This window comes from Sceloporus occidentalis, unplaced genomic scaffold, assembly GCF_023333645.1.
Source record: "Sceloporus occidentalis isolate IW3139 unplaced genomic scaffold, rSceOcc1.0.p SCAF_64, whole genome shotgun sequence".
Lineage (NCBI taxonomy): Eukaryota > Metazoa > Chordata > Lepidosauria > Squamata > Phrynosomatidae > Sceloporus > Sceloporus occidentalis.
The window spans coordinates 3,412,973-3,439,324 of NW_028317044.1; the positions used below are offsets into that span (position 1 = coordinate 3,412,973).

The 26,352-nt window shown below is 45.3% G+C and overlaps 2 protein-coding genes across 3 annotated transcripts in view; one reads left to right on the forward strand and one right to left on the reverse strand.

Annotated features, from left to right (window-relative positions):
- LOC149287132 (sphingosine-1-phosphate transporter SPNS2-like) overlaps positions 1-3,532 on the forward strand; it is a 101,857-nt gene extending 98,325 nt beyond the window's left edge. For both annotated transcript variants that reach the window (XM_089493529.1, XM_089493530.1), the window contains 2 exons: positions 550-598; positions 1,022-3,532. In XM_089493529.1, the coding sequence (XP_089349655.1) occupies positions 550-598; positions 1,022-1,056 (84 nt within the window). In that variant the 3' untranslated portion in view covers positions 1,057-3,532. The remainder of the gene's footprint in view (positions 1-549; positions 599-1,021) is intronic.
- A 25-nt stretch (positions 3,533-3,557) lies between these two features.
- The window catches only part of LOC149287133 (myb-binding protein 1A-like protein), a 55,654-nt gene continuing 32,859 nt past the window's right edge, over positions 3,558-26,352 (reverse strand). Inside the window, exons 24-27 of the mRNA XM_089493528.1 lie at positions 17,290-17,403; positions 9,201-9,302; positions 6,685-6,809; positions 3,558-4,731 (exon numbers count right to left, since the gene is read on the reverse strand). Coding sequence (XP_089349654.1) covers positions 4,305-4,731; positions 6,685-6,809; positions 9,201-9,302; positions 17,290-17,403 — 768 coding nt within the window. The 3' untranslated portion in view covers positions 3,558-4,304. The remainder of the gene's footprint in view (positions 4,732-6,684; positions 6,810-9,200; positions 9,303-17,289; positions 17,404-26,352) is intronic.

Sequence of the window (26,352 nt, forward strand, 5' to 3'; positions counted from 1 at the left end):
CCTTCAATGCATTTGAGGAAGTAGACTTTATTCTACGAACGCTCATGATGCCAATTTCTTTCTACGAGTCTCAAAGGTGCTACAGGATCTCTCTATGCACTCTTACTCTTGGAGTTCAGCTCTGAACAGTTTGGCGCAAGGATGGTGGACCTCAGGTCCTGGGACTGAATCTGGCCTTCCTCCGATCCTGGGTTTCTGGGATTCCCCAGTTGGCCATGCCTCGTTCTCCATTATCATCATTGGGTGGCATCTCAACTTTTCCATTTTCTGAAAGGTAGAAATGCCTCTCCAAAAGCGTAATGATTGGCAGTGAGCACTTTTGGCTAAAAAGGTGCTGGTGTTTATGATCCCTCCTTCTTCCCATTTGGCCCTGACGCACCACTGGAATATGGGTCCCCAAACTTAGTTGGGTTGGATTTGGTCCTCAGGTTGAAAGAGGTTCACCATCCTGAGTTCAGCATCGCAACGGCCGGAGTGTTACAACAATGTTGGAGGGACTGAGAGAGAGAAGTTTCGAACTTAACCGTCTTGTGTCTCCTTTCTCTGCAGGGTGAACCAACTTATGATGCCTCCAGCCTCTGTGAAAGTCTAAGCCTAGGTGAGTAGTAACCCAAACGCTGAATAAAGCCCCATGGGGTCATCCTCCTGTTAATTATACATTAACTAAAATTAAATATGTTTTTATCTGTCAACAAACTGCCTTTTTCATCATGCCAGCAAGCGCCACACTGGTTTCCAGTAAGAAAAACTGGGGCCAAACCCTGCTCTAAATACACAATTCAGTTGCTCCGAAGGACCGAAACGACGCTCCAGGGCAAAAAGCAGACATCTGTTTTATTCTGGCCCAATCCTAGAGCCAGTCTGCTGTGTTTTTGGGTCTCAGCCACCAACGCTTTAGTGGTCTGAGACAGAACAAAGGAAGGGATACAGATCTGACTGTCTCCCTCTCTTTCTCGCTGTGGAGGCCTGTGTCCTCCTTGCGCACCATGCTAACAGCTCTTCTTTGTTTCTTTCCCCACAGCTGACATCTTGGGTGATGAAGGAAACCTTTTGTGAGCATCGGCTGCCGAGAAACCCCGAAACAAGCACCCATGGCAGGAAACCTCTCTATCCCACCCTCCCTTCGCGCCTGGAAGATGAAGCAAAATCTACACAGTAAGCCAGGATGAGGCCTTGGCATAGTTGGGGTTCCTCTGGGCTGCGATTGTCACCTGAAGAAGAAAGCGTCCCTTAGAGGCACCTCTCCGAGTGGAAAAGCCTTGAACACAGCGGAGTAGACGACTTGGCTTTGGGCCGATGGAGGTGGTTGCTTTGGCCAAAGGAGTGAATGTCCAACCCTGCTTGACTTGACCCTCCTTTTTTGCCACGAGGCGAAACGTTATCCCGGTCAGAGAAGGAAAGTTTGGCCTTCTGTTTGCAGAAACTGAGATGATCATATTATTATTATTATTATTATTATTATTATTATTATTATTATTATTATTGTGTTGATCTGCAGAAGCCAAAAAGATTGAACTGGTTGGAGATAGCGATATATACGGTTGGCCCTCCATGTTTACTGCTTTGACTTTGGCGGATTTGATTATCTGTGGTTTGGGTTTGTATGTTCTCTCTAGGAATCTCTTGAGTCCTTCAGCCCAATTCTGCTGGAAGCTGACCATAGAGTTGAACTGGAGGACTTGGAGGTTACTACAGAAACCACTTCTCTAGGCTCTCCAGCATGACTGCCGTCTGGAGGACCTGGAGATTCCTAGAGGAAATACTTCTCCAGGCATTTGTAGGTCCTCCAGCATGATTCTATGATCAACCTCTGGCAGATGTTGACCATGGAGTTGCACTGGAGGACCTGGGGATTCCTAGAGAAGTGTTCTCTTAGATAGAAAGAATAGTGTATTTATTATTTGCTGTTTTACCAAATTCATGCGGGTGCTTCAACCCCTAACCCCAGAGAATGTGCAGGGACCACTGCATGTGCCCAAGACCGTGCGTCAGGAGACTTACTATGTCTCCTAATGCTAACCCCAAAATCTCACCTTTTAAGTATGGGAGGCCACCCACCCTACCCAAAATACCATTTTTGTGTAGTCTGAGAGCAGGTGGGTCAGTGAGGAGGCATCCAGTTGGAGGCAATATGGCAAGCATCACCAGAGACTTCCAGAGATCCTCAGAAGGTCCCTTGCAGCGCATCCAACTCCAGGAAACAGCTGGTTGCAGCCCTACTGATCTCCATGCTCTCCGACATCGTGGGAAGAGACATGTTCGGAGTGGCCACACTGCTTACAAGGTGGGTTTGGGGGGCACTTTTTGTCGCTCTATAATTGGGAAAAATTTCTGACCGCCACAATTGCCAAAATAGAGTCTCGCAGTGGCGCGCATCGGAGTTATATCCTCTTAATACACCGACAGGGATGCTAGCCCCATATGTTTAATGTAAGGAATTTATTTTTAATGATTGTGATTTTTGCACTAGCAGTTCACTCCCGGAACTACCTCAGACTCACCGCTGGGTTTGTTCTTGAACCAGCATGAAGTAGGCGTTTGGACTTGATATTAGGGTGTCATTTTGAGCATCTCAAGGGATAGAAACAAGTAGCAGTGACAGAGATGACAGGGATGGCTTTGGTGTAGGCCAGTTGTGGTCCTCCAAGGTAGGAAGGCGGTTGGCGAGAGTGCCCACTTTCAGCGGCAATGCCCTCCCAGTTCTATGCACCACACAAAGAATTATGAGGTTGCAGCTGTTCCACGAAGGCGGAGTGATGAGGAATGGCCTGAACACTTTTTTTCTTGGCGCACTGATGTGCTTTGCTGCTATTGTGGGTTTCGAGACAGCTGTTTTGAGAAGATGGATGCCAGTGACCGCTTCAGTTCTGGCTGGTGGGCAAATAGCTATGGCAAGGCCTCCTCAGATCTGGAGTCCAAAAGAGGTGCCCACTGTTTCCTTTCCACCTCCTTCGCGTTCTCCTTCATCTTCCTCAGGAAGATGCCATCCATAACGCAAAGCCGTGCAGCAAATGTTCCTGTTTCGCAAACTGTCCCCAAACTTGGATCCGCGATCCCGAGACAAAATCAAAAGAGAGAAATATAAATCTCGAGACATGTATAGAATCAAAGATGGAGAGGAAATGCAAGACGCAGGGATTGGAAGGGGCTGTAGATATCTGCCGTCCCTCTCGATTTAAGAGGCAAAAAGTGCACCACAGAAGGTGCGCTTCCCTGCATCTCGATGGTTGAACCCGGGGTTGGGGAGGTAGTATCGATGCCACTTTGGTGCCACCTTTTTGGCGTCGGTCCTGGACTCCGTGCTTCCGGTAAAGAGACCCTCAAACCCGCGTGAGAGGGACAGAAGCGTGATGTACATTGTTGTTTTTTCTTGTTATACAAGGCGCAAGACTCAAAAAGTCGTTTTCTGATTTTCTTTCAGAAGCAAAAAAGACTATAAAGGACTATATTATTTTTTAAGATTGAAAAGAGCAATGAAATGATGACGGATCTCAAGAGTATAAGAAAAAATAGTCACATATATATAAATATAAATATATATCTATATATAGACGTATACCTATGAGGTTATGTAAATTAAGAAATAAAGTATTTAAACTCGTTTCTTTCCCTGCCAGTGTGTTTCCTCTTTTCTGTGCCCGCCTCCCTACCTGCCGTGCTGCTTGAAGTTGCGTGAAGGTGGCGGAGGCTTTGATGCGCGACTTGTGTAGGTTTCCTTTCCTGCAGTGTCGACAGCAGCCCCTGCTGAGAGAACATCTGAAGAGCCTTGTTGCCACAAGGGAGGAACGTAGGGTGGGAGCCTCTCTTGCGCCTTGCTGCCGACTCTCAAATGGCATAATTAGGCCGCCATTTCAAACCTCATTGGAGTCAATGGGATTCTGAGTAGTAGTGTGCCACGAGTTCATAGAATCCATAGGCCCAGGTAATAAAGCATCCCACAAAGAGGAGCCATCTCCTGCTGCTGTTTTGAGGATTAGAATCATAGCATCATAGTTGGATGATACCCCAAGAGCCATCCAGTCCAACCCCATTCTACCATGCAGAAACTCTCAAGCACATACTCTATCGATTACCTATTCTACCTATCACATATTCTATCAATCACATAGTCTAACAACCACATATTCTGCCAACCACCTATTCAGCTATTCACACAGATTGATAGAATAGCACTATAAATCTCTTGGATGAAATAAACACTCCCTGCCAATGTATTTAGCAATATAGTTAAATTATTAGAAAATTTATTACCAAAATAGTTTCTTTATACAGATACACCGCCAGCCCTTTCCTCCTCCCAAAGCTCAATCGGGCCCATCCTTTGCAAGCCGAGTCCCTGCTTTCTTCCCTTTCTTCCTATTTCTCCTCCTCCTTCTCTTCTCTTTCGGATTTTGGGTCTCCTCCTCTTTGGCCCCAACTGCTGGCTGAGACGGCTTCTTTGCCGGAGGACCCGACTCCGACGCCTGGCCCTCTTCGCCTCCTTCTCCCCTATTCTTCTTGTTCTTCCTCTTTTTCTTCTTCCCTGCAGGGGTGGCGTTTTCTGCACCCACAACTGTCTCTTTGACGTCGCCGCTCTTGGCTCCAGTCTCCTTGGAATGGCCAGGCAAGGTCTTCTTGCGGTTCTTGCGTATCTTTGTGGCTGGCAGAAAACCCTTTTTCTTCCGCTTCAGGGGTGGCTCCGTTTCCGTCGGGGGCTTTGGCTGGGCTGACGCTTTCTCCTTCGCTGGCCGCCTGCAAGTCAAAAGCAGAGAGGTGGTTCAACACTCTTTCCATTCTTTAAGAGAGAGGGCCAGCATAGCGTAGTAGTTTGAGTGTTGGACTATGAAACCAGGGTTTGAATCCTGCCTCGGCCATATATACCCACTCTCTCAGTCTCCAGAGGGAAGCATTGGCAAAAAAAACCTCTGACGAAACTTGCCAAGAAAGCCCTATGACAGGTTTGCCGTAGGATGGCCGTAAGTCCGAAACAACTTGAATGCACATAACAACAAGTATGTACAGAGATCTTGTAGCCTCTTTGAGACTCACTGAAAGAAAGAAGTTGGCAGCATGTGCTTTCCTAGACTTCAGTCTACTTTCTGAGATGCTCCTTCATCAACAGAAGTAGACTTTCGTCTGGGAAAGTTCATGCTGCCAACTTCTTTCTTTCAGTGAGTCTCAAAGGTGCTCCAAGATCTCTCCACATATTGGTTCTACAGACTAACAGAGCTATATCTTTGAGCACAACAACAAGTGTGAAGTCGAAAGATTTCATAGCTGGCATCCATCATTTTTTTCTGGTTTTTTGGGGGCTATGTGGCCATGTTCTAGAAGCATTCATTCCAGACAGATGTGGGCGAAACGTCAGGAATAAACTCTTCTAGAACATGGCCACATAGTCGAAAACCCCACAAAAAACAACAAGTGTGTTTTAACTAAAATGGAGTATGGAAAATGAGATTGTTTTAGAAGAGAATTGTATCCCAGGGGCTTTGGGAAGTGCAATACTTCCTCCCTCCCTCCCTCCCTCCTTCCCTCCTTTCCTTCCTTCCTTCCTTGCAGGTAGTTAAATAAAACTGTGCACTCTGGACCACAAAAAAGCACTGGTAGGTTAAACAAAGCCCACTGGCCACATCTTTCAAACCTGAGCCAAAGATGGAGATGCAAAGAGCTGAAGCAGGGAACTGATGCGCATGCAAGACATGGTATGACGGGACATGGAGGATCCACCTAGATGTGACGCTTCATCACACAAACTAGGAAGTGAGATGCCTATGCAGGAGGGGAAAGGCAGAGCCATGGGTGAAGGAGGACAGGCTTGTCCCTTCGAAAGGCTGAAGACCAAAGCCCTCACCTTCTGAGGTAGATGGTCCCTCTTGAAGGAAGCTGCACCGTCCCCAAACTGTGCTCTTTAAGGGATTTTGGACTTCAGCTCTCAGAATCCCAAACTATTGGCCAACATGGCCAAGGCTTCTAGGAGCTAAAGTCCAAAATCTCTTAAAGGGCACAGTGTGGGGATCACTACATTAAATGAAGCTACTGCAGTTAATGCACTCAGTGTAACTGTGTAGTAACTAAGGACCCCCAAGAAATCATTCCAGGTACCAGCTGTGGATGCTAGGGATGGTACCTGGGACAGTCTGTAGGTAAGACATGGATCCACCTCTATCCAGAGATGATCATGCTCCTGGACAGTGGTCCCCAAGCTGTGCCCTTCAAGAGATTTGGGACTTCAGCTCCCAGAAGCCTCAGACATGTCGGCCAATAGTCTGGGATTCTGGGAGCTGAAGTTCAAAATCTCTTAAAGGGCAGAGTTTGGGGACCACTGCTCCAGGCTTGAAGTGGACCATCCTGGGTTTCTCAAGCGCTCTGGCGAGAAACCGACGTTGCTGCCATCTCAGGCATGGAAGAGATCAAGGAAACTGAAGTCTTGTTGGTGGTCCACAAACTTTATTATAAAGTTTGTGGACCACCAAAAGCACGTTTCCTTGATCTCTTCCACTGTGAATATCTGCTTTCCAATTTTGGGTTCTGTTGCCATCGTGGGAGACCAGACATGGCATCACGGATTTTGGTCAAGGTGCCCTTGGCCCTGCACCTTCCATGTGTGCCAACTTCACCAGGACTCACTATCTCTATGTATGCGTGTGTGTGGATATGTGTACTAAAACAAATCTCAGACCAAGAAGGGTCTAGAGCACTTACGTGAATCCCAGGAGCTTCATGACGTTCCAATAGAAATCGGTGAGCCGGGTGGATTTCCCAAAGCCTTCCTGCTGGCCCAGGACCTGCAGCGCGATGGGCACCTCTTTCAGCTGCACAGGGAGCTCCTGACCAAGAGACCATCAAACACACCAGTCAGTATTTGTTGTTGTCATTGTTACACACCTTCAAGTTGACTCTGATGTCTACTGACCCTCTCCTAGCGTTTTCTTAGCAATATTTCTGTTGTGTGGGACACAGAACAATGGATGCAAGCTACAGGAAAAGAGATTCCTTCTCAACATTAGGAAGAACGTCCTAATAGTAAGAGTTGTTGGACAGCAGGACACACTCCGTTCCAAAACAGAGTTGGAAGAGACCACAGAGGCCATACAGTCCAACCTCCTGCCATGCAGGAACTCACAATCAAAGCCACCCCCAACAGATAGCCAAACTACTTCTATTTAAAAACCTCCAAAGAAGGAGACTCCACCACTCTCCAAGGGAGCATCTTCCACTGTCGGAACAGCTCTGGCCATCAGCAAGTTCTTCCTAATGTTGAGGTGGAATCTCTTTTCTTTTAGTTTGAATCCACCGTTCTGTGCACTATTCTCTGCAGAAAAAAAGCTTGCTCCATCCTCAACTTGACATCCCTTCAAATATTAAAAACAGGGCTATCATATCCCCTCTTAACCATCTCTTCTCCAGGCTAAACATCCCCAGCTCCCTAAGTCTTTCCTCATAAGGCAGGGTTTCTAGACCTTTCACCATTTTGGTCGCTCTCCTCCGGACACGCTCCAGCTTCTCAACATCCATGCTCATGGGTCGGATCCCAAGCTCATGGGTCAAAAGCAGGAGCTTGGAGAAGGCCTTTTTTCGACCACAAGACCCAGAACTCTCTAGCCAATGAGACTGGAATCAACTGACCAAGAGCTCAACAAAGTGATGGACTGGCAGTATGTTGAGGTGGCACCTTGGAGGGCACCCTCACACTCTCCCCCTCTCTCTAGTGTTTCTCATGCTCACTCCAGCATAAAGCCACTGGCCTAAATCCACTTGGACCCCCACAGGAGTGTTACAATAGTTGGCTCCTTTCCCTGAACTCCAGCACCAAAAACATCCCACAGAGCTTTTTCCAATCTTCTGGAGCAGGTTTTGAGGTTCATTGGGGGACGGCAGCAAAGAGGGAAGGTGTTATCCCCCCATCCATGCTGAATTCCACACCTGAATGAACAGAATCCACCACTATCTAGCATTAACAATAGAAATATAGTGCCTAGGTCAAGGGAAGTAATAGTGCCACTCTATTCTGCTTTGGTCAGGTCCCATCTGGAATAATGCTGCGTCCAATTCTGGGCAGCACAGTTCAAAAAAGGATGCTGACAAGCTGGAGCATGTGTAAACCTAAGGCACTTTATAAATTAATAATAATAATAATAATAATAATAATAATTAATAATAATATCACCACTAACAGAGGAGGGCCACCAAAATGGTCAAGGGTCTGGAAACCATGCCCAGTAAGGAACAACTTAGGGAGCTGCACATGTTTAGCCTGGAGAAGAGGATTAAGAGGTGATATGATAGCCCTGTTTAAGCATTTGAAGGGTGTCATGTTGAAGATGGAGCAAAGCTTGTTTTCTGCTGCTCCAGAGAATAGGACAAGGAGCCATAGAGTCAAGCTGCCGGAAAAGAGATTCCAGCTCAACATTAGGAGAAATTGCCTGACAGAAAGGGCTGTTGACAGTGGAACGCATGCCCTTGGAAAATGGTGGAATTTCCTTCTTTGTGGGTTTTTAAACAGAGACTGGACGGCCATTTGTCAGGGTGATTTGATTGGGAGTTCCTGCATGGCACAGGGTTGGACTGGATGACCCTTGGGATTTCTTCCAACTCTATGATTCCAACATTTCCAGGAACGCAGACTTTCAATACAGAAATCAAATCTTAATCTAAATCAGATAGACAACTGTATGGGAGCCAGCAGCCAATTTCCTCCCTCTGAGCCCCTTGCGTCCCCAAATACAGTGCTCCCAAATACAGGAAGGGACATCACATCCCTTTCTGACACCATTTTGAGAAGGACGCAACAGAGAAATTGGCCCGAATAAATATTTCTTTTAAAATGTGGGTGTGTTCCAGGGCTTTTGAGGAAAGGATGGGGGCCAAAGAGGGGTCCGGAGGGCACATGTGGCCCATAACCCCACATTGCCCACCCCTGATGTGCATGAAGAAACATAAGCAAAAGTCAAAGAACCAATGTGAAGTCAAAGGCTTTCATGGCTGGCACCCACAGTTTCTTGTGGGTTTTTTGGGCGATGTGGCCATGTTCTAGAAGAGTTTATTCCTGACGTTTCGCCAGCATCTGTGGCTGACATCTTCAGAGAAGAAATGAAGATAATGCCAACCATAGATGCTGGGGAAACGTGAGGAATAAACTCTTCTAGAACATGGCCCCATCGCCCCAAAACCCCCCAAGAAACCAGAGAACCAAGTTGGAGGAACAAAGGTGCGCCTACCTGTTTGGTCACCACTTTGATGAGGCAGTTCAACAGCTCCAGACACTTGATGGCCTTCTCTTGGTCCACCTTGATCTTGAACTGACCCACCGTCTTTAAAGTCTATGAAAAAGGAACATCCGTGATCAGCAAAGATTCCAACCGTCACAAAGAGAAACCTTAATCATTGCTTTATTATTATAATTCATGATATTGCTCATTTGGAGTAAGCTTTATTCATCATTAGAACCATAAACTATGCTTGTACTTAGCCACACTGGTTAAAGAACCTAACAGAAGCCCATGTCCACAGGTTGGCGATACCTTCATTAGGAACAACTAAAATCCCTCCAAAGTATGCAAGCTTTTGCATTCTCCAGAACTCTTCATTAGGTTAAGTGACATAAATTGAGTGGGAGCAAGGAAATTCAAGGATTTGATGTGATGTCTGAAGTTAAAAATGGTGATGCCAGCTACTAGTCACTGGAAAAACATTCAAGTTGCCTCTAGCAATGCATGCCGGGGCACAGAGAAAATGACGGATCTCTGATAAAAACCAAGGCAGGCTGCAACCCCAGAGATCTGTCCCTTGCCTTAGGCAACACACACAAGAAGCAGAGAACAGCAGTCCTATTCTGTTACAGCGGTTTTCTCAATGTCATTACAGAAAGGATGAAGAAACCAACTGCTTCACATAAAGAGAGACAAGTGCTGCACCAAAAACAGCGTCCAATTATCCACCTCCCACAAAACTATCCAAATGCGAGGTCGATTTTATTGAACAAGCAAGTCCTTGTAGACTCTGAGATGAAGGAGTCTCCTTTCTTCCAAGAGCAGAAATTCTGGAAGAACTCTGTAGCGTTTTCCCCCTCGACATTTCCTTTTAAGATCAGGTAAAATCCTAACAAAGGATACAGGAGGTTCTGCTTTTTTCATAAGCCTAAAAGGCAGGTGCAGGCAGAAAAAATAAGCATCAGAGAGGGAGGGAAGGAGGAGGACATAGCAGAGAATTCATTCCTTAATTAGTGATATCCATCCTTTTATCATCTATCCAGCCAGCCATCATCTCTCTCTCTCTCTCTCTCTCTCCCAGCCATCCATCATCAATCAATCTATCTGTCTATCATCCATTTATCCATTTATCTATCTATCTACTATCCAACTATATATCCATCTATCTATCCATCCAGCTATTAATCTATCATCTGTCCACCAATCCATCATCTATCTATCTACCTACCTACCCATCCATCCATCCATCCATCCATCCATCCATCTGTCCTCTATTCATCCTCTATCTGTCTGTCTGTCTATCATCTATCCATCCATCCATCATCTCTCTATCTCAGCCATCCATCTATCATCAATCTATTATCTATCTATCTATCCATCCATCATCTATCTCTCTATCTCAGCCATCCATCTATCATCAATCTGTCTATCATCCATTTATCAATTTATCTATCTATCTGCTATCCAACTATATATCCATCTATCTATCCATCCAGCTATCAATCTATCATCTGTCCACACACACACACACACACACACACACACACACACACACACCCGTCCATCTATCTATCTATCTATCTATCTATCTATCTATCTATCTATCTATCATTCCTTAATTAGTGGGTGGAAGGAGGGCAGACAGAAACACACACACAGGACGTTTTGCCTGCCTCTGTGGCTTGATATCTTCAGAGAGTGAGTGATGAAGATGCCAGCCACAGATGCAGGCGAAACATCAGAGATAAATTCTTACCGAACGCAGCCACCTAGCCCACCCAAACCCACAAAAAACTACTTTCGTTTTTCCTTAATCAATGCTCTACTCTATTTCACCGTTCCGACAACCTTTCAGGCCAAGCCACTGAAAAACAAGAAAGAGTTTGCTGTGCCCCTGCCTACATCCAAGGGCCTGGCCGTATCATCCCCAGTCAGTCTGAGCCACCATTAAATGGCAGGATTGTTCTCCAGCTTCACTAAGAGCCTCCTTAGTATTATACAGTGAAACTCTCTTTATTTCCCGGTCCCCTTGCTATGAACAGAGATAAAGCCATCCCTCTGTATCTACAGATTCTGCACTCATGGATTCAACATCCAACCATGCATCCCAAAAGCAAACCTTGATTTTGCCATTTTGTAGAAGAGACACCATTTTACTATGCCACTGTATTTAATAGGAAGTGAGCATCCACGGATTTGGGGATCCATGGAGGTCCTGGAGCCAAATACCTGCAGACACCGAGGGCATATTGTAGTTTCCAAATACACACTTCATGATGTGCACAAAGTAGAGACTGCAATGATCTGGACCAAATTCTGCAATGATGTGAACCCAATTCTACTTTTACGAGGCTACCAGGGTTAAGCCTTCGCACATTTAGCTCCATTTCTAGCTCACCTACCTATGTGGGCAGATAGATAAATAGCAGCCATATAATAAAACCTCACAAAACCAAAGTCAACTAGGCGACTGTTGTTGAATCGACTCTGGGTTTTAGTCCAAGTTGAATGGAGTTGTCCCAGGTCCCAAAACTGCCAACCAAGCGGAGACAATTTAAACAAGCAAAAATGAATACCTAAAGATTAGAGAGATTTGGTAGCACCTCTGAGACTAACTGAAAGAAAGACATTGGCAGCATGCGCTTTTGCAGACTTCAGTCTACTTCCTCAGATGCATTTGGGTTCAGCATCTTGGGCAGTGCCTTTAAAATATGGATTATAAACTCAGGGGATTCACTGCACGGACATAACTATCAGCCACCACAGTTGATGGGACCAACTGGGGCCACTGGGAAGGCATTGGGGGACCACCACCTCATCCACAAAGGTGGGTGAGATAGGAAGACCACAATCGGAACTTCACCTCTGCTGTGAATCTCTTCGTCTCAGTCTTCCCATCAGGAATAAACTCTTCTCGAACATGGCCACATAGCCCCAAAAACCCCACAAAAAACAAGGGCTGCAGAGTGCTATAACTGCGTAGATGGAAAGGGTGCCTGGTAATTTCCAGTCTCTCCTTCCCAGAGTTGTAAAGAATGAAGAGACTTGCTCTCCTGGAGACCCACCTACACATCAAACTGGCTGCTTTTCCCGAAGCTGAGAAGTACCCAAGCCAAGCTGCATTCCTTCTGCCTTCCTCCCACAGATCCAAAAGAACAACTGCACAGAAGTCATGATTTAGGAGCCTCAGCAGATGTTACCCTTGCAACCCTCACCCTGCTGCCTGGTGCCTCCTGGTATACTTTGCACCTGCCCAAACCTTGCCATGGAAATGCCTTCGGCCGGCTAAGCCAGGTGCCTGGCACCATCGGCAGGAAAAAACACTTCTGGGGTTCATCTGGATCTGAGTACATCTACGACTTGGATGAATGGGATTTATTAGCGAACACCCCACCGTTGCATTTGCTGTCTGCACACAAGAAGAAAAATCGAATGGGTGGGATATAAAAAAGGAGAAACTGAAATATGCAAACTAAATCAATTCAGAATCTTTCTGCCACCGGGATCCTAGATGAGTTCAGGGTTTGTCACCAAGCTGAGTCTGGTTTGGGAGATAATAAGGAAATCCCTTTGGTAAATACATCTCAACACTCATTTGTGCATACATCCACCACACACACATGCATACACTACAAACAGACAGGCCTGATACAGACAGGCCAAAATAAAGCTGCTTCGAGTCACTTTGGAGGTATGCTGTTTAAATGACACATGCGTCCTAAGAGTCCAGAAGCCGCACCAAAGCCACGCTCCAGTCCTAAGGACTGGAGTGCAGCTTTGGTGCAGCTTCCAGACTCTTAGGACGCATGCATCATTGAAACACCATACCTCCAAAGTGACTTGAAGCAGCTTTATTTTGGCCTGTCTGTATAGGGCCAGAGATATTTATTTTGATCTGATTATCCATCTCTTCCGCCACCATCCCACTCTCCAGTCTCCGCGATCCCATATCCACCAGAAAGAACAGTTTAGAAAACTGACATATAAAAAGACTACAAGGCCCACAATCCCTCAGCAAATTCTGGGCGCTGCAGTCCAAAACAGAGAGTTCTCCTCTCTCCAAATTCTGCTGTACCAAAAAAACATGACTTCTCGTCTTCCCTCTAAGTTCAGCCTCTCGAGCCGCAAAAACTCATATAACTCATTATTCTGCTTTGGTTTTGGATTATTTAATGGTGATGGATTCAAACGGACGTGCCTTGAAGCAATCTCCCGATTCTGCAGAGACAAAACGAGAACAACAACAACAACAACAACATCGGACGCTACGCTCAAAATAGAAGCAGCAGCATTTGGGAGAAAAACAGCAGAGCAGAAATGTTTTGAGTCGGAAGACTTAGGTCCAAAACACAATGCAGAAATAATCCGGTTTGAGGCCACTTTAGCTGCCTTGGCTCAGTGCTAGGGAATTCTGGGAACCGCTCTGGTGCCACAACAACCACCATTCAGTGACCCTTGAAAAACACTAACTCCTGACAGATTTGGGGCATATTGTAATTTGACCTGCTTAGATCTATTATAGTCCTTCAGGTTGGGACTGATGGGAGTTGCAGTCAACAGCTCTGAGGGGCACAAAGGTGCCTGAAACACATTGTACCTTGGATCGGTGTGGTTAAGGTACCTTTGCTCACCTTGTGCCCCTCAGCTGGATTGGACTGCAACTCCCATCAGTCCAACCCAGCTGACGGGACATATTTTTATGTACTCCCCCATCCATACAATGCGGACTAGAATCTTAGCTTCCCTTTAAAAACAAAGCAAAGCAAAGGAAGAAAATATCCCAGTGCCCAGACTTTAAATTCCTTACTTCAGTCCTATGAGGAGCAGCTTAGGGAGATGAGTACATATGTTTAGCCTGGAGAAGAGACGGTTAAGGGGTGATATGATAGCTCTGTTTAAATATCTGAATGGATGTCATGTTGAGAATGGAGCAAGCTTGTTTTCTGCTGCTCCAGAGAATAGGACATGGAGCAATGGATGCAAACTACAGGAAAAGAGATTCCAGCTCAACATTAGGAGGAACTTCCTGACAGTATGAGCAATGATATGATAGCCCTGTTTAAGCATTTGAAGGGGTGTCACCTTGAGGCTGGAGCAAGCTTGTTTTCTGCTGCTCCAGAGAACAAAACACTGGATGCAAGCGACAGGAAAAGAGATCCCACCTAAGCATTAGGAAGACATTTCTGATAGAAAGAAACTGGAAGATGCTGCTGTCTCGGAGGGTAACGGAGTCTCCTTCTTTGGAGGTTTTTAGACAGAGGCTGGATGCCCATCTGTTGGAGGTGCTTTGATTGTGTATTCCTGCATGGCCAGAAGTTGGACTGGACAGTCCTTGGGGGTGTCTTCCAACTCCACGATGCTCTGAAACAAATTCATAAAGGCACAAAAGGCAAGAGCGGCTGCCCTGATCCACCTGGGTCATGAAGCATTCTGAGCACAGCCGAGGGCTTGTAACACAGCCGGCCCTGTGAGCAGCATCCCAATGAATGTGGAAGCAAGGAAGGTCACGCAAGCCTTACCAAGCGCACAGCGACACCGAGACCTACGGCTAGCCGGGACGGTATTTTAGGGAACTGTCACACGTAGCCTCAGCCACCTGCATGCCCTTTCTTTTTGGCGTCTTGCTACCCAGCGTGTCGGAATTGATCCGTCTGACACATCTTGCCACCCATCAGGCGCCACCTGCAGCAGGTGGACCAGGATTACTATCAGGTTGCCTTATTAAATTACATGAGAGGGTGAAAAGGAGGGCAGGAGCACAAGCTACAGGCTCCAAGAAACCAGATCAGGGCGAGTGATTTAGCAGAAGAGTTCACCAAGTGAAAAAACGGCTCCAAGCATCTGTTTACTCAAACCGTAGGTGGCCATATGGGTTTGTAGAGAGAGAAGGAGAAAGGAGGGAGAGGAGGAGAAACATCGCAATGACACTTCAGCTTTCCTTCTGAATTGCTCAGGGCTGTTTTGCACCAAAGAATCACAATAACTCTGTGCTGTGTGTCAGAGAGACTGAAAGGTTTGAGAGAGAGATGGAGAAAGAGAAAGGGAAGGGAAGGGAAGAGGGGAGACTGTTGTAGGAAGAGGAGACTAGGAAGCCAAAATCTCCCCAATCCCAGTCCGACACTCTTTAACAACTACAACTCACTTCTTTTCACAATTCAGACTGGAGCCTCTCCATACATAACTTTCCATTTGCTAGAGACGCCTTACACAATGATATGATAGACCTGTTTAAGTGTTTGAAGGGTTTTTCAGGCTATGAGGCCACGTTCTAGAAGAGTTTATTCCTGACATTTCACCAGCATCTGTGGCTGGCATCTTCAGAGTACTCTCTTCCATGCCAGCATTCTCTGAAGATGCCAGCCACAGATCAGGTGAAGCGTCAGGAATAATCTCTTCTAGAACATGGACACGTAGCCTGAAAAACCCACAAAAACTATCAATGCTGACCAAGAAAGCCTTCGACTTCACATCTGAAGGATGTCCCCTTGAGGCTGGAGCAAGTGTGTTTTCTGCTGCTCCAGAGAACAAAATGGATGCAAGCTCCAGGAAAAGAGATTCCACCTCAACATTAGCAGGAAATTTCTGACATTAAGAGCTGACAGTGGAAGATGCTGCTACCTTGGCATGTGTGGTGTCTCTTTCTTTGGAGGTCTTTAAACAGAGGCTGGATGGGCATCTGTCCGGGTGCTTTGACTGTGAGTTCCTGCATGGAAGGGGGTTGGACTGGATGGTCCCTTGAGGTCTCATCCAATTCTATGATTCTAACAGATTGCCTCCACGCCTTGGTTATAGCATTCTCAGAGGCCTCAGGGTGGGCCATATGGAAAAGAGTGCGCTGGAATAGGCAGGCCTTTCGTCCAATCTAGTGTGGCCCCCGATCCCAAGTGTATGCTCAGGAGCACTTCTCATAAACACCTCTGCCTCCTCCAACCTGGTGCCCTCCAGATGTATCAGCCTATGATCTCCACCATCCTCAGTCAGTGGGCCAAGTTGTGGAAATCTGTCTTATTTGTTCAGAAATGTACAGTCTGGAACTCATTTCCCAGAGAAGTCGGAGCAGCAGCTTTCTTACTAACTTTCTGCAAGCAGGTGAAAAACGTTTGGTATTGGCAGGCCTTTGAGAACCGACTGTTCATGGGAACGGGTCTCATAAAATGTGCTGGATAGATAGATAGATAGATAGATAGATAGATAGATAGATAGATAGATAGAGCGAGTGCAACATGTATTTTGTGCATTTTGGTTGGCCCATTTAACTGTTTTGAGATAGAGAGACAGATGATGGGTGGATAGATGAATGGCTAGATAGATAGATAGATAGATAGATAGATAGATAGATAGATAGAGGTAGAGGCAGGATACAAATATCATCATCTGGAGGCTGCAAGATTCCCATGTCTGCATAACACTGACAGCCAAGGACAGCTAACAACATTCAAATCACGGAGTATACAAACTCTCCAATTAAAAACTCCCCCAAAGTAAAAAGCAAAAGACGCTGCCACTGCCACATTCTGGTATAAACTCCATTTTAAATTCCAGCTCAAGCAGATCCACTAAATGACACAAGTACTGACATCCGGTTTTTGTGGATTCAGTGGGTGCGATACTAGTTGGATTCAAGCCACTGATAAAACGCTGGTATCTAAGCACAGCTGGTGCCAAAGCCTTATTTTATTTCCTTTCAACGATCCTACAGCACCTTGCCTTTCAGTCAAAGATTTCGGAAAAGTTAACAACAATTAGGAACAGTAAGACATAAATGAACAATAAACGCACTTAACGCCACCAGCAGATAAAACTGCAATTAGATTGGATTTTGGGATTAAAATAGCAAGGAAAAAGGCTTTTAAACACCAGGTTGAAATTTCTGCAATGCTTTTTCTTGATGCACAAACTGGCATGCCAGGCGCGTAACTGGAAAAGCCACTTCTAGCATGTCTCATCTATGATGCTCAAAAAAGGGCACTGAACGATAATTTCGGTGCGCAAGGCAGGTTGATACTTAACCATCTGGTCTCCCCTTTGCAAATCTGCATTCTAACATTTAAGACATTCACGAGGGAATTTAAAACTATCTTTCGAAAACTGTCCTCACCTTGGTGACTTGTTGGACGCTTTCTCGGATCAACTCTTCCCACTCTTGTTCAGAGAATGAGAGCTTGAAATCCCGGGTTTGGAGAGCTTTCTGAAGAAGCAGACACGCCTGGGCCTGAAAGACAAAAAACGGGGCGAGAAGGAAAGGTTCGGTGAAATTCTCCCTCAAAGAACGGGCAAGAAATGATCGCGTTCACCGAGTCGCAAAAGCAACCAAACGGAGACCGAAAGCTCTTCTACTCTTGGCATCTTTGGTCTTATTCTCCATCCATGACCCCTTGAAATACAGAAATTAGCATTTACAACAGCTAGGGATGCTAAGAGTTTCATTCTGTTCACACTTCGAAGTAAACCAGGCTGAGTTACACATCCCACATTAATACACATATTGCTATTTGCCATCCAGTTGGCTTCGATTTATCGGGACCCTACGAATGCCCTCCAAGTCTTATCGACAGTCCTGTGCCAGTCTTACAAACTCAAGACTGTGACTTCCTTACAGCCTGGTTACTTGTACTTGTAGTAGTGAACTTGTAGCCTGGTTGCTCTCTTTCCTTACTGCCTTCCCCTTAACCAAGCATTAACATCTTTTTTCCCAATAAGTCACATTTGTTTCACAATGCGCCCAAAGCACAACAGTCTAAGTTGAGTCACTTTGGATTCAACTAAGTGTAGATTACAGAGAGGAATGCGGCTCTTTTGCCAACTGCACACTGCTCCGAATTTACACAGTGCAATTCTGGGTTCTGAAATGTGTATATATAAATGCATATAAAGTGAATCTGCGGATGCCAGAAGAGGGGAAAAAGCTGAAAACAAAGGGGAAAACGAAGTTATAACTGAATAATGACAGGCCTGGTGACTTTTACAAACTTCCCAGGCAAAGAATTCAAAGATATAGCCGTGTTAGTCTATAGAAACAGTATGTAAGAGAGATTTTGCAGTACCTTTGAGACAATAGTCGCAAACCAAAATAGTCTCCAGCTGTCAACATCTTTATTTCAGTTAGTCTCAAAGGTCCTGCAAGATCTCTCTAGATACCGATTCCCAAGAAAAGCCCCAGAGAAAGCTTCACTCACAGAATCACAGAATCTTTTTTTAACTATATAAATCTTTATTAGGCCTGTTCCAGACTGCCAAAATAAAGCTTCTTGGGGTCTCTTTGGAGGTATGCTGTTTAAATGATGCATGGGTCCTAAGAGTCCGGAGGTCGCGCCAAAGCCACACTCCATTCCTAAGCACCGGAGTGCAGCTTTGGTGCAGCTTCCGGATTCTTCGGACGCATGCATCATTTAAACAGCATACCTCCAAGAGACCCAAAGCAGCTTTATTTTGGCAGTCTGGAACAGGCCTTAATTTCAAAACCACAAATCAGATCTTAACAAAAACAAATACAAACACATGCACTAAACATACTAATAGACACATATTAAACACAATATATAATATATGTATATACAAAAATCCTTACCACTTCTTTCTTCCCCCTAACTCTCCTTCCTTACCTACCTCCTTACACCTTCTTGTATTTCACCTAACTCCACCTAACCAATCCCATCTAAAATCCTTCTATCTATTTCCTCTCTATCTTTCCATCTGTCTACCATCTTCCAATCCCTTCCAACATCATCCCATTCCACCTCTTCTTCCAGGCTCCAACACTTATTCTGACCCTCACAACATACTACATCCATTCTTCCTCCTACTCTTCCGATATACATCCTTCACTGGCATCTTCGCCACTCTCTGAAGATGCCAGCTACAGATGCTGGCGAAACATCAGGAATAAACGCTTCCAGGACATGGCCACAGAGCCACATAAAACAATGGTGAATTTGGCCACAAGGTTCATTGGGACTGCATCCACACTGCAGAAATAACGCAGCTTGACACCACTTTGTGGCTCGATGCTATGGAATATTGGGATTCATAGTTTTGTGAGATATTTAGCCTCCTCTGTCAGAGCACTTTGGTGCCACAATAAAAGTAGAGTTCCCAGAATGGCAAAGCATTGGGCCACGGAAGTTAAAGGGGTATGAATCTGGATTATTATTTCTGCAGTCTAGGTGACCTGACACTAGTCAGTCACCATCTCTAAGGCTAACCTCTATAATATTCTGTTTCGGGTTTATTGTTTTGTCCCAAGCCAACATACGCACTTGGCACAACAGTCCATGCACTGAAAAACCTACCATTTAAAATTAGGAAGCATCAGATCTAGATCTTGAGATTTTACTCTTTTGGAGCACACCATCCAGAACCCTGCAAGGATTTTTGTTTTAATGCAATGGGCCCTTGGTATCCACTGGGTTTGGTTCCAGGACCCAGAGTGGATTAACAAAATTGGTGGATGCCCAAGTCCCATTAAATACAACGGCACAATAAAACTGTCCCTTATCTAAAATGGCAAAACCATAGAATCCTAGAGTTGGAAGAGTCTCCAAAGGCCATCCAGTCCAACCCTCTGCCATGCAACTCAAGCCTTGCTTTTGGGAATTTATATACTTTTGCAGTATTTTCAAGCCGCAGATGCTTGAATCTGTGGATAAAAAGTGCGTAGATACAGAGGGCTGACTGCACTTACGCATTGCAAACCGCGTAGGGAGCAAAGTCGAAGGCTTTCATGGCCGGCATCCATAGTTTTTTGTGGCTTTTTCGGGCTATGTGGCCATGTTTCTTTCTGACGTTTCGCCAGCATCTGTGGCTGGCATCTTCAGAGAGTAGGGAGTGCTAGTTCATGGTATAGAAATGTACCTTATTGTTCTTGCTACTTGCAATAGTTTAATCATTTGTTAACTTTTGCATGTTGTGAATTTTAACTGTGTTTTTTCCATCTGTTGTAAGCCAGAGGAAAAGGCCGGACATAAATACATATCATCATCATCATCATCATAAATATCCACAGGGATATTCTACCCCTCAGCTTGCACAACTTCAACATTTGTCTAAGGAAGGAGACTTTAGTTTAAAGCCTCCGATAGTATCTGAGGACTGCTGTTGACCTTAGCCTGGAGTCACAATACACTCCAAAGTCCCGCTGGTAAAGCCGTGCATTAAAAGGCATCTGCACAAAGTGGCCGCCTTGGGAAAAGCCATTATGCTTTCCCCGATGATATTACCCTGCGCATTTTCACAGCACACATTGTCTCCATCTCTGTCACTCGGCAGAGGACATGCCGAGCCGCTGCCATCCAAACAAACAAATAATGCCTGCGAACCGGCGGGGAAACAAAGCCGACAGGATCCAAAAATCATTAAATGTCGGGGAGTGGGAAAGATGATGCTAAAATATTAGAGAGAGCAGAGAAGAAGAAAATGCGAAAATGTGAAGCCGAAGGCTTTCATGGCCGGCATCCGTAGATTTTTGTGGGTTTTTCAGGCTATGTGGCCATGTCCTAGAAGAATTTATTCCTGGCGTTTCGCTGGCATCTGTGGCTGGCATCTTCAGAGAACGCTGGCATGGAAGAGAGTGGGGTACATTCTCTGAAGATGTCAGAGGAACAAACCGGGTTGGTAGGATCTGCCGTTTGGGAAAGGAGTGTTAAAACCTTTCCCCCCTGCAATTTCGTCGGCAAAACATTTGAATTTTTGGAAGTAAAACTCCCCAAATCCCTCAGCTGGAAGGTTTTGGACGCTGCAGTCCCCCAAAGTCTCTTGTTCAGGCTCTGGGGTTTTTCCCCTGGCCAAGGTGCGCTTCACTGTGAAAAGCACATTTGCCAACCTTTTTTTAATCATTTCTTTTCCATCAAAAGATAAGAAGAGCACAGAAAATAAAATTGAAATATACAGAGACTTTCTCCTTGACATCTTCCATACACTTATATAAATACCATGTGTATCCAACTCCTTCCCCCAACAAGATTCTCTCCTTTCCTGTTTCTTCCCAAAGTCCTCCCCCTATTTATATACTGTATTTCTTGTTTGGGATTTTCCATGGCTCATTCCATATAGAATAATATTCTTCTTGAAATGAAACTTAATTTCATTGGTACAATCCACTCCTCATCTGTTGTATTTCCAGCACTTTTACAAGACTGCGCATCTTTCAAATAAGCTTTAATACACCTTTTACATCCCCTCCTGTTATTTTTCCTGTTGATATTAAAGAACCGTTCTTTTCACTTCTTATATGGTTACTTCTGTGTGTGTCTCAGCTATTTTAAAGGTTGGATGTTTAATGCAAAATGTTTGTCTTGCACCTTTGTATTAGGCTCTTTGTTGGTACGTTTCTCAGCTCTTTACCTAGTTTCTGGATCCATGTTTCCTTAGCTAACCATTTCATTTCCCAGAACCTTAGCGTTGGTTTCCAAACTTCTTCCCATCCTTTGGTAGAGTTCTCATTTAATAACACTGTCATTTCCGTCCTATCTAGACATTTCCTAAGCCAGTTATCTACTGTGGATACGTCTTTCTCTTTCTATTTTGGGGTATATGCAAGGTACATTTGCCAGACTTTAAACTGGAGAGGGCTCCTATACCTTTGATGGTTTTGCAAAAGAAGGAATTTCAAGTTGGTATAGCTTCTGGCACAACCAGGTAGCAAGCAACACCTGCTGAAATCCTTTCTTCTGTTCAAGCATTCAACGTCCAGGAACCCTCTCTAGTTTTCAATCTGGCAACCCAAAGGGGAATGCCCACATTACAATATGAGGAACTGTCTCCGTTTCGTCCGCATCCACTGATACTCACTCAAGCCGACAGAAGCTTTGAAGATGAAGTAACGGCCAGTCAACATGCTCAAAATACTTGTTGCAAGCTTTCGAAGCTCCACTGGCTTCTCCATCAGGCAAAATGTTACAAACCAAACAGGAGAAAAATTAAAGATGTTAGTAAGATGCCTGCATTTTGTTGCTTCTGTCCTTAGTTAAGATGGCATGGGGAGGGCATCTTTAGCTGGTTGGCCGTGTGGCAACTGGGCAAAGTCCAGGAAATTTAAAGGAGAAGAGACCAACCTGCTAAAGATATCCTCCCGATACCATCTTAACTAAGGACAGAAACAACAAGATGCAGGCATTTCACGTGTTTGTTCAGGATCCCAAGTTGAAAGGCACTCTGTGCATGCACAAGAGGCTCTTTTAAGAGACCTGTATGCTCCTGCTGCCATCTCCTCAACCTGCACCAATTAAGCTTGGCTGGCATACAGCTTCCAGTATAGCCAGACACACAAAAAGATGTTGTATCATTCCACTGCAACAGCTTGCTTCTCCTTGGGGAGCCCCTACCTTTCTGGCTGTCACGACGAACCTTGCAAAAGGGCAGTAAAAGAGCAAAATAATGCCAAGGCAAGCCAATATGCACACCTATATACACACACACACTTTCTCTCTCACTCCTTAACCTTCTTGGCCAAATGCTCTTGTTGTGTGCGTTGGTCCCTATTCATCCATCAACACAAAACAAGTGGATGAATGAGTGGGATTGTGTAAAGAGGAACAACGGCACAGCACAAAGCATCCTTAAGTGCCACTTAACCTTCACGATTTAGCACTCTTGGACGAGCGACAAACATTTTGTTATCTATCACGCGCACACATGCGCATGCAATCTTCGGTCCCTTTGGGCAGCCACATTCCTTCTCTCGCCATCCTCAGATCAATCATGAGACATCAGCTCTATGCCATGCTGTCCGAAGTCCACGCAACAAACATTTCCCACGCTGAACATCTTTCAGGTTGCCAGCTTCTGTGCACTGCAGTGATAATCCCACACAGTTGGCACATGGATTCAGTATGCCACTGAGAGAGTTCTCCATTCCAACTTCTTTCAATGGGAAGTCATTCCCAACAGAGGCATCAGCTGGTCATTTAATGCATGAGAGTTCAGTTTAAAAGGATGCCCAAAATGTGTCCTTTTGATAAAGGTGGTCTAGAACCCAGTAGAAATCTGAACTATCCATTGTACATACTTGAGATCTCTTTGCAAGACTGAATGTGAATTAGGGATGTCCCCCAGAAACAACATTCAGTTATTAAATATATGTACAGTATATACACAAAATAATTCAGATGGACAATCATTTCTTTATTCCTTCAAGGCAGGTGGAAGTCTGGAAACCACTGCCCTAGGATGTACTCATGGCAGTTTAAGTAAAATCACAGTCCTATAATTGTGTGGTATGAAAGGAATTGTGGACAGAGGAACAAGGAGTTGTTATGTTTTAGTGATCTGGATACTATACCGTGGTCCCTTGGTATCTACTGGGGTTTGGTTCCAGAATCCAAAATCCCCGGATGCTCAAGTCCCGTTATATATACTGGCATAAGTAAAATGGTGTCCCTTAAATAAATTTGTAACCTGTCTTAACTCTCTCATCCTACGGAGCAAAAGATATTTTCACTTTGGGTGTTGTGGGTATGCCCATCTAAGGTCCCCTGGGACATGTGGACCCTAATCCACGACAGTTGCCCATCCCTGGTTTAAAGACAACACCTGAATATCAGGCGACGTCTGAGACCTTGCTGGGCCTTCAAAACTGCAACCTATCTATGACCTTGTAACCGAGTAAATATACTCCCCTCGGGCTCCGTTTGATGGATTCTGCAAAAATGTGCCGGCGCAGATCCCTGTCAAGCGCCTATCTCTTTAAAAGCCTGGGCTCTCCACGCCTCAAATGGCAAATATAATTCAGGCGCGCTAGGGAAATTACTCAACCTTACAAGTCCTGGCGCACTGCCCTGGTGCATTTGCGCTCAGAGAGCCAGTCGTTGAGAGACAGGGAGGTTACGCTCCGGTGCGCAATGCGTCCGCTCGGCTTGCGAATGGGGAGTTTTCATTATCCCTTCCCAACCTGTGGCAACGGAGATAAGGAGGACCTTGGAGGGCATCCCTCAAACAAAGCAAAATGGCTTCTGGGTGGATGCGAACAGAACTGGCGTCACAACAAGTCGGCCTCCGTAGAGCAAATTTGTTGAGGAGCAGCTGCTCCCTTCATCACTCCCAAACTAGGTTTTGAGAAAAGAGGGGTATACAGTAAAATACAGTCGGCCCTCCGTTTGCGTGGGGATCTGTTCCGGATCCCACCATGAAAACAGAGACTCGCCTATATTAAAGCCTCATAGGCTTGAATGGGGCGCATGCCCACAGGGTCGCACAGCATTGAAAATAATGGAGGTCGCCCCTCTGTGAATATTCAAGACCACAGACCTCAAATCTATGAGAAAGAAGGGGCGACTATATAATAAAAATAATACAGTGGGTCCTTGGTATCCGCTGGAGTTTAGTTCCAGAATCCCCCGTGGATACCAAAATTCGTGGATGTTCAGGTCCCATTAAATATCATAGAGAGTAAAATGGCTTCCCGTATGTAAGGTGGCAAAATCTAGGGCCTGTTACAGGCTCCCAAAATAAAACTGCTTTGGGTCCCTTTGGAGGTATGCTATTTAAATGACGCCTGGGTCCTAAGAGTCCGGAGGTTGCGCCAAAGCCACACTCCATTCCTAAGCACTGGAGGGCAGCTTTGGTGCAGCTTCCGGATTCTTAGGGTGCATGCATCATTTAAACAGCATGCCTCCAAAGACACCCAAAGCAGCTTTATTTTGGCAGTCTGGAACAGGCCTAGGTTTCCTCTTTGAACTTTATGTATCTTTGAATATTTTCAAACTGTGGACGCTTGAATCCATGGATAAAAAAATCCCTGGATATGGAGTTCAGACTGTAAAACAAATAAAATTCGAAACGCTCCAAAATCCGAAACATTTCTGGTCCAAAACACTTCTGTTCCAAGCCTTTGAACATTTTGGTAGACTGTGAAGTGGAAGGCTTTCAGGGCCAGAATCCATAGTTTTCCATGCGTTTTTCGGGCCGTGTGGCTGCGTTTTGGAAAAATGTATTCCTGATGTTCAACATAGTACAACACACAAACTAACTCCACCATTAACATATTAAAAAATACCCCTCTTCTTCCCAAATAAGGTTGCAAAGTTATATATACCCCACGCACTTGCATGCCATCAACCTTGGAAGATGCCAGCCATAGTTGCAGGCAAAACGTCAGGAATAAATTCTTCCAGAACGTGGCCACACTGCCCAAAAACCCCAAAGAAAACTAATTTTGGTGGAGCATTTCAGGCTTTCCCTTCCCGAAATGGGGCAACAACATCTCAGGAAGGGAAAAGGCAGAAAGGGTCCACCGAAATGTGCAAAGGCTATGAGGAAGCTAGCTAAAAATGTCATAAGGCTTTCTAGGTTTAGAGAAGGTGGCAACTGAAAAGGAGGTTATGACTTAGGCATATCAATTTCTCCAAGATGGAGAGGAAAAGCAGACACAGCAGTATTTCTCGCACCCACGCACGAGGCGAGAATGTGAGGGCACCCAAGCATCAACCAGATGTCCACTCAAGAGAGACAGGGAAAAGTCCTTTGTGCATCGCACATAATGAATTTGTGGGACGTGCGCATCATGAACTGAGAAAACGTTGCCCTTCCTTTCAATATTCATGAAGAGGCGACCTACGTTATTTTTAATGGGGCACACGCCTGCAGTGCACACCCCATGCATGCTCACGGGTGCGCACCCCATTCAAGCCTATGGGGCTTGAATATGTGTGAGTCTCCATTTTCGCGGGGGTCCAGAATAGATCCCCTGCGAAAATGGAGGGCCAGCTGTTTTTTTCCCTTTCTCTACCCAAATGCAAATGCAACCAATTCGAAATCAGCTAAAGCATCATACAATTAAGGTTTCCTCAAACTGGATGTCAGCACTGAATTAAAGATCCCTTAGCCCAGCGGTTCCCAACCTGTGCTCCGAGGAGCCCTTAGGGCTCTGCGGCCGCTCCAGGTAAATGAAAGAGATAAAATTTCAACGAAATTAAAGAATAAGGAACGCTACTCCTAAAAAGACATAGGGTAGGCCTCTTAGGGTCTCCGCCATAGAAACTGAGTCTAAAAAGGGCTCTGCAAGACAAAAAGGTTGGAAACCCCTGCCCTAGACTAGGATGCTGGCTTGCATTTTACAAAATCTCCCAGCCAGGGCTGGCAATTTCCAGTCTGTAGGCCAAATGTAGCTTGCTAGGCCCTTCTGTCTTACTCAAGAAAGACCTCCATGCCCCTTTTTAATGCATTTCTT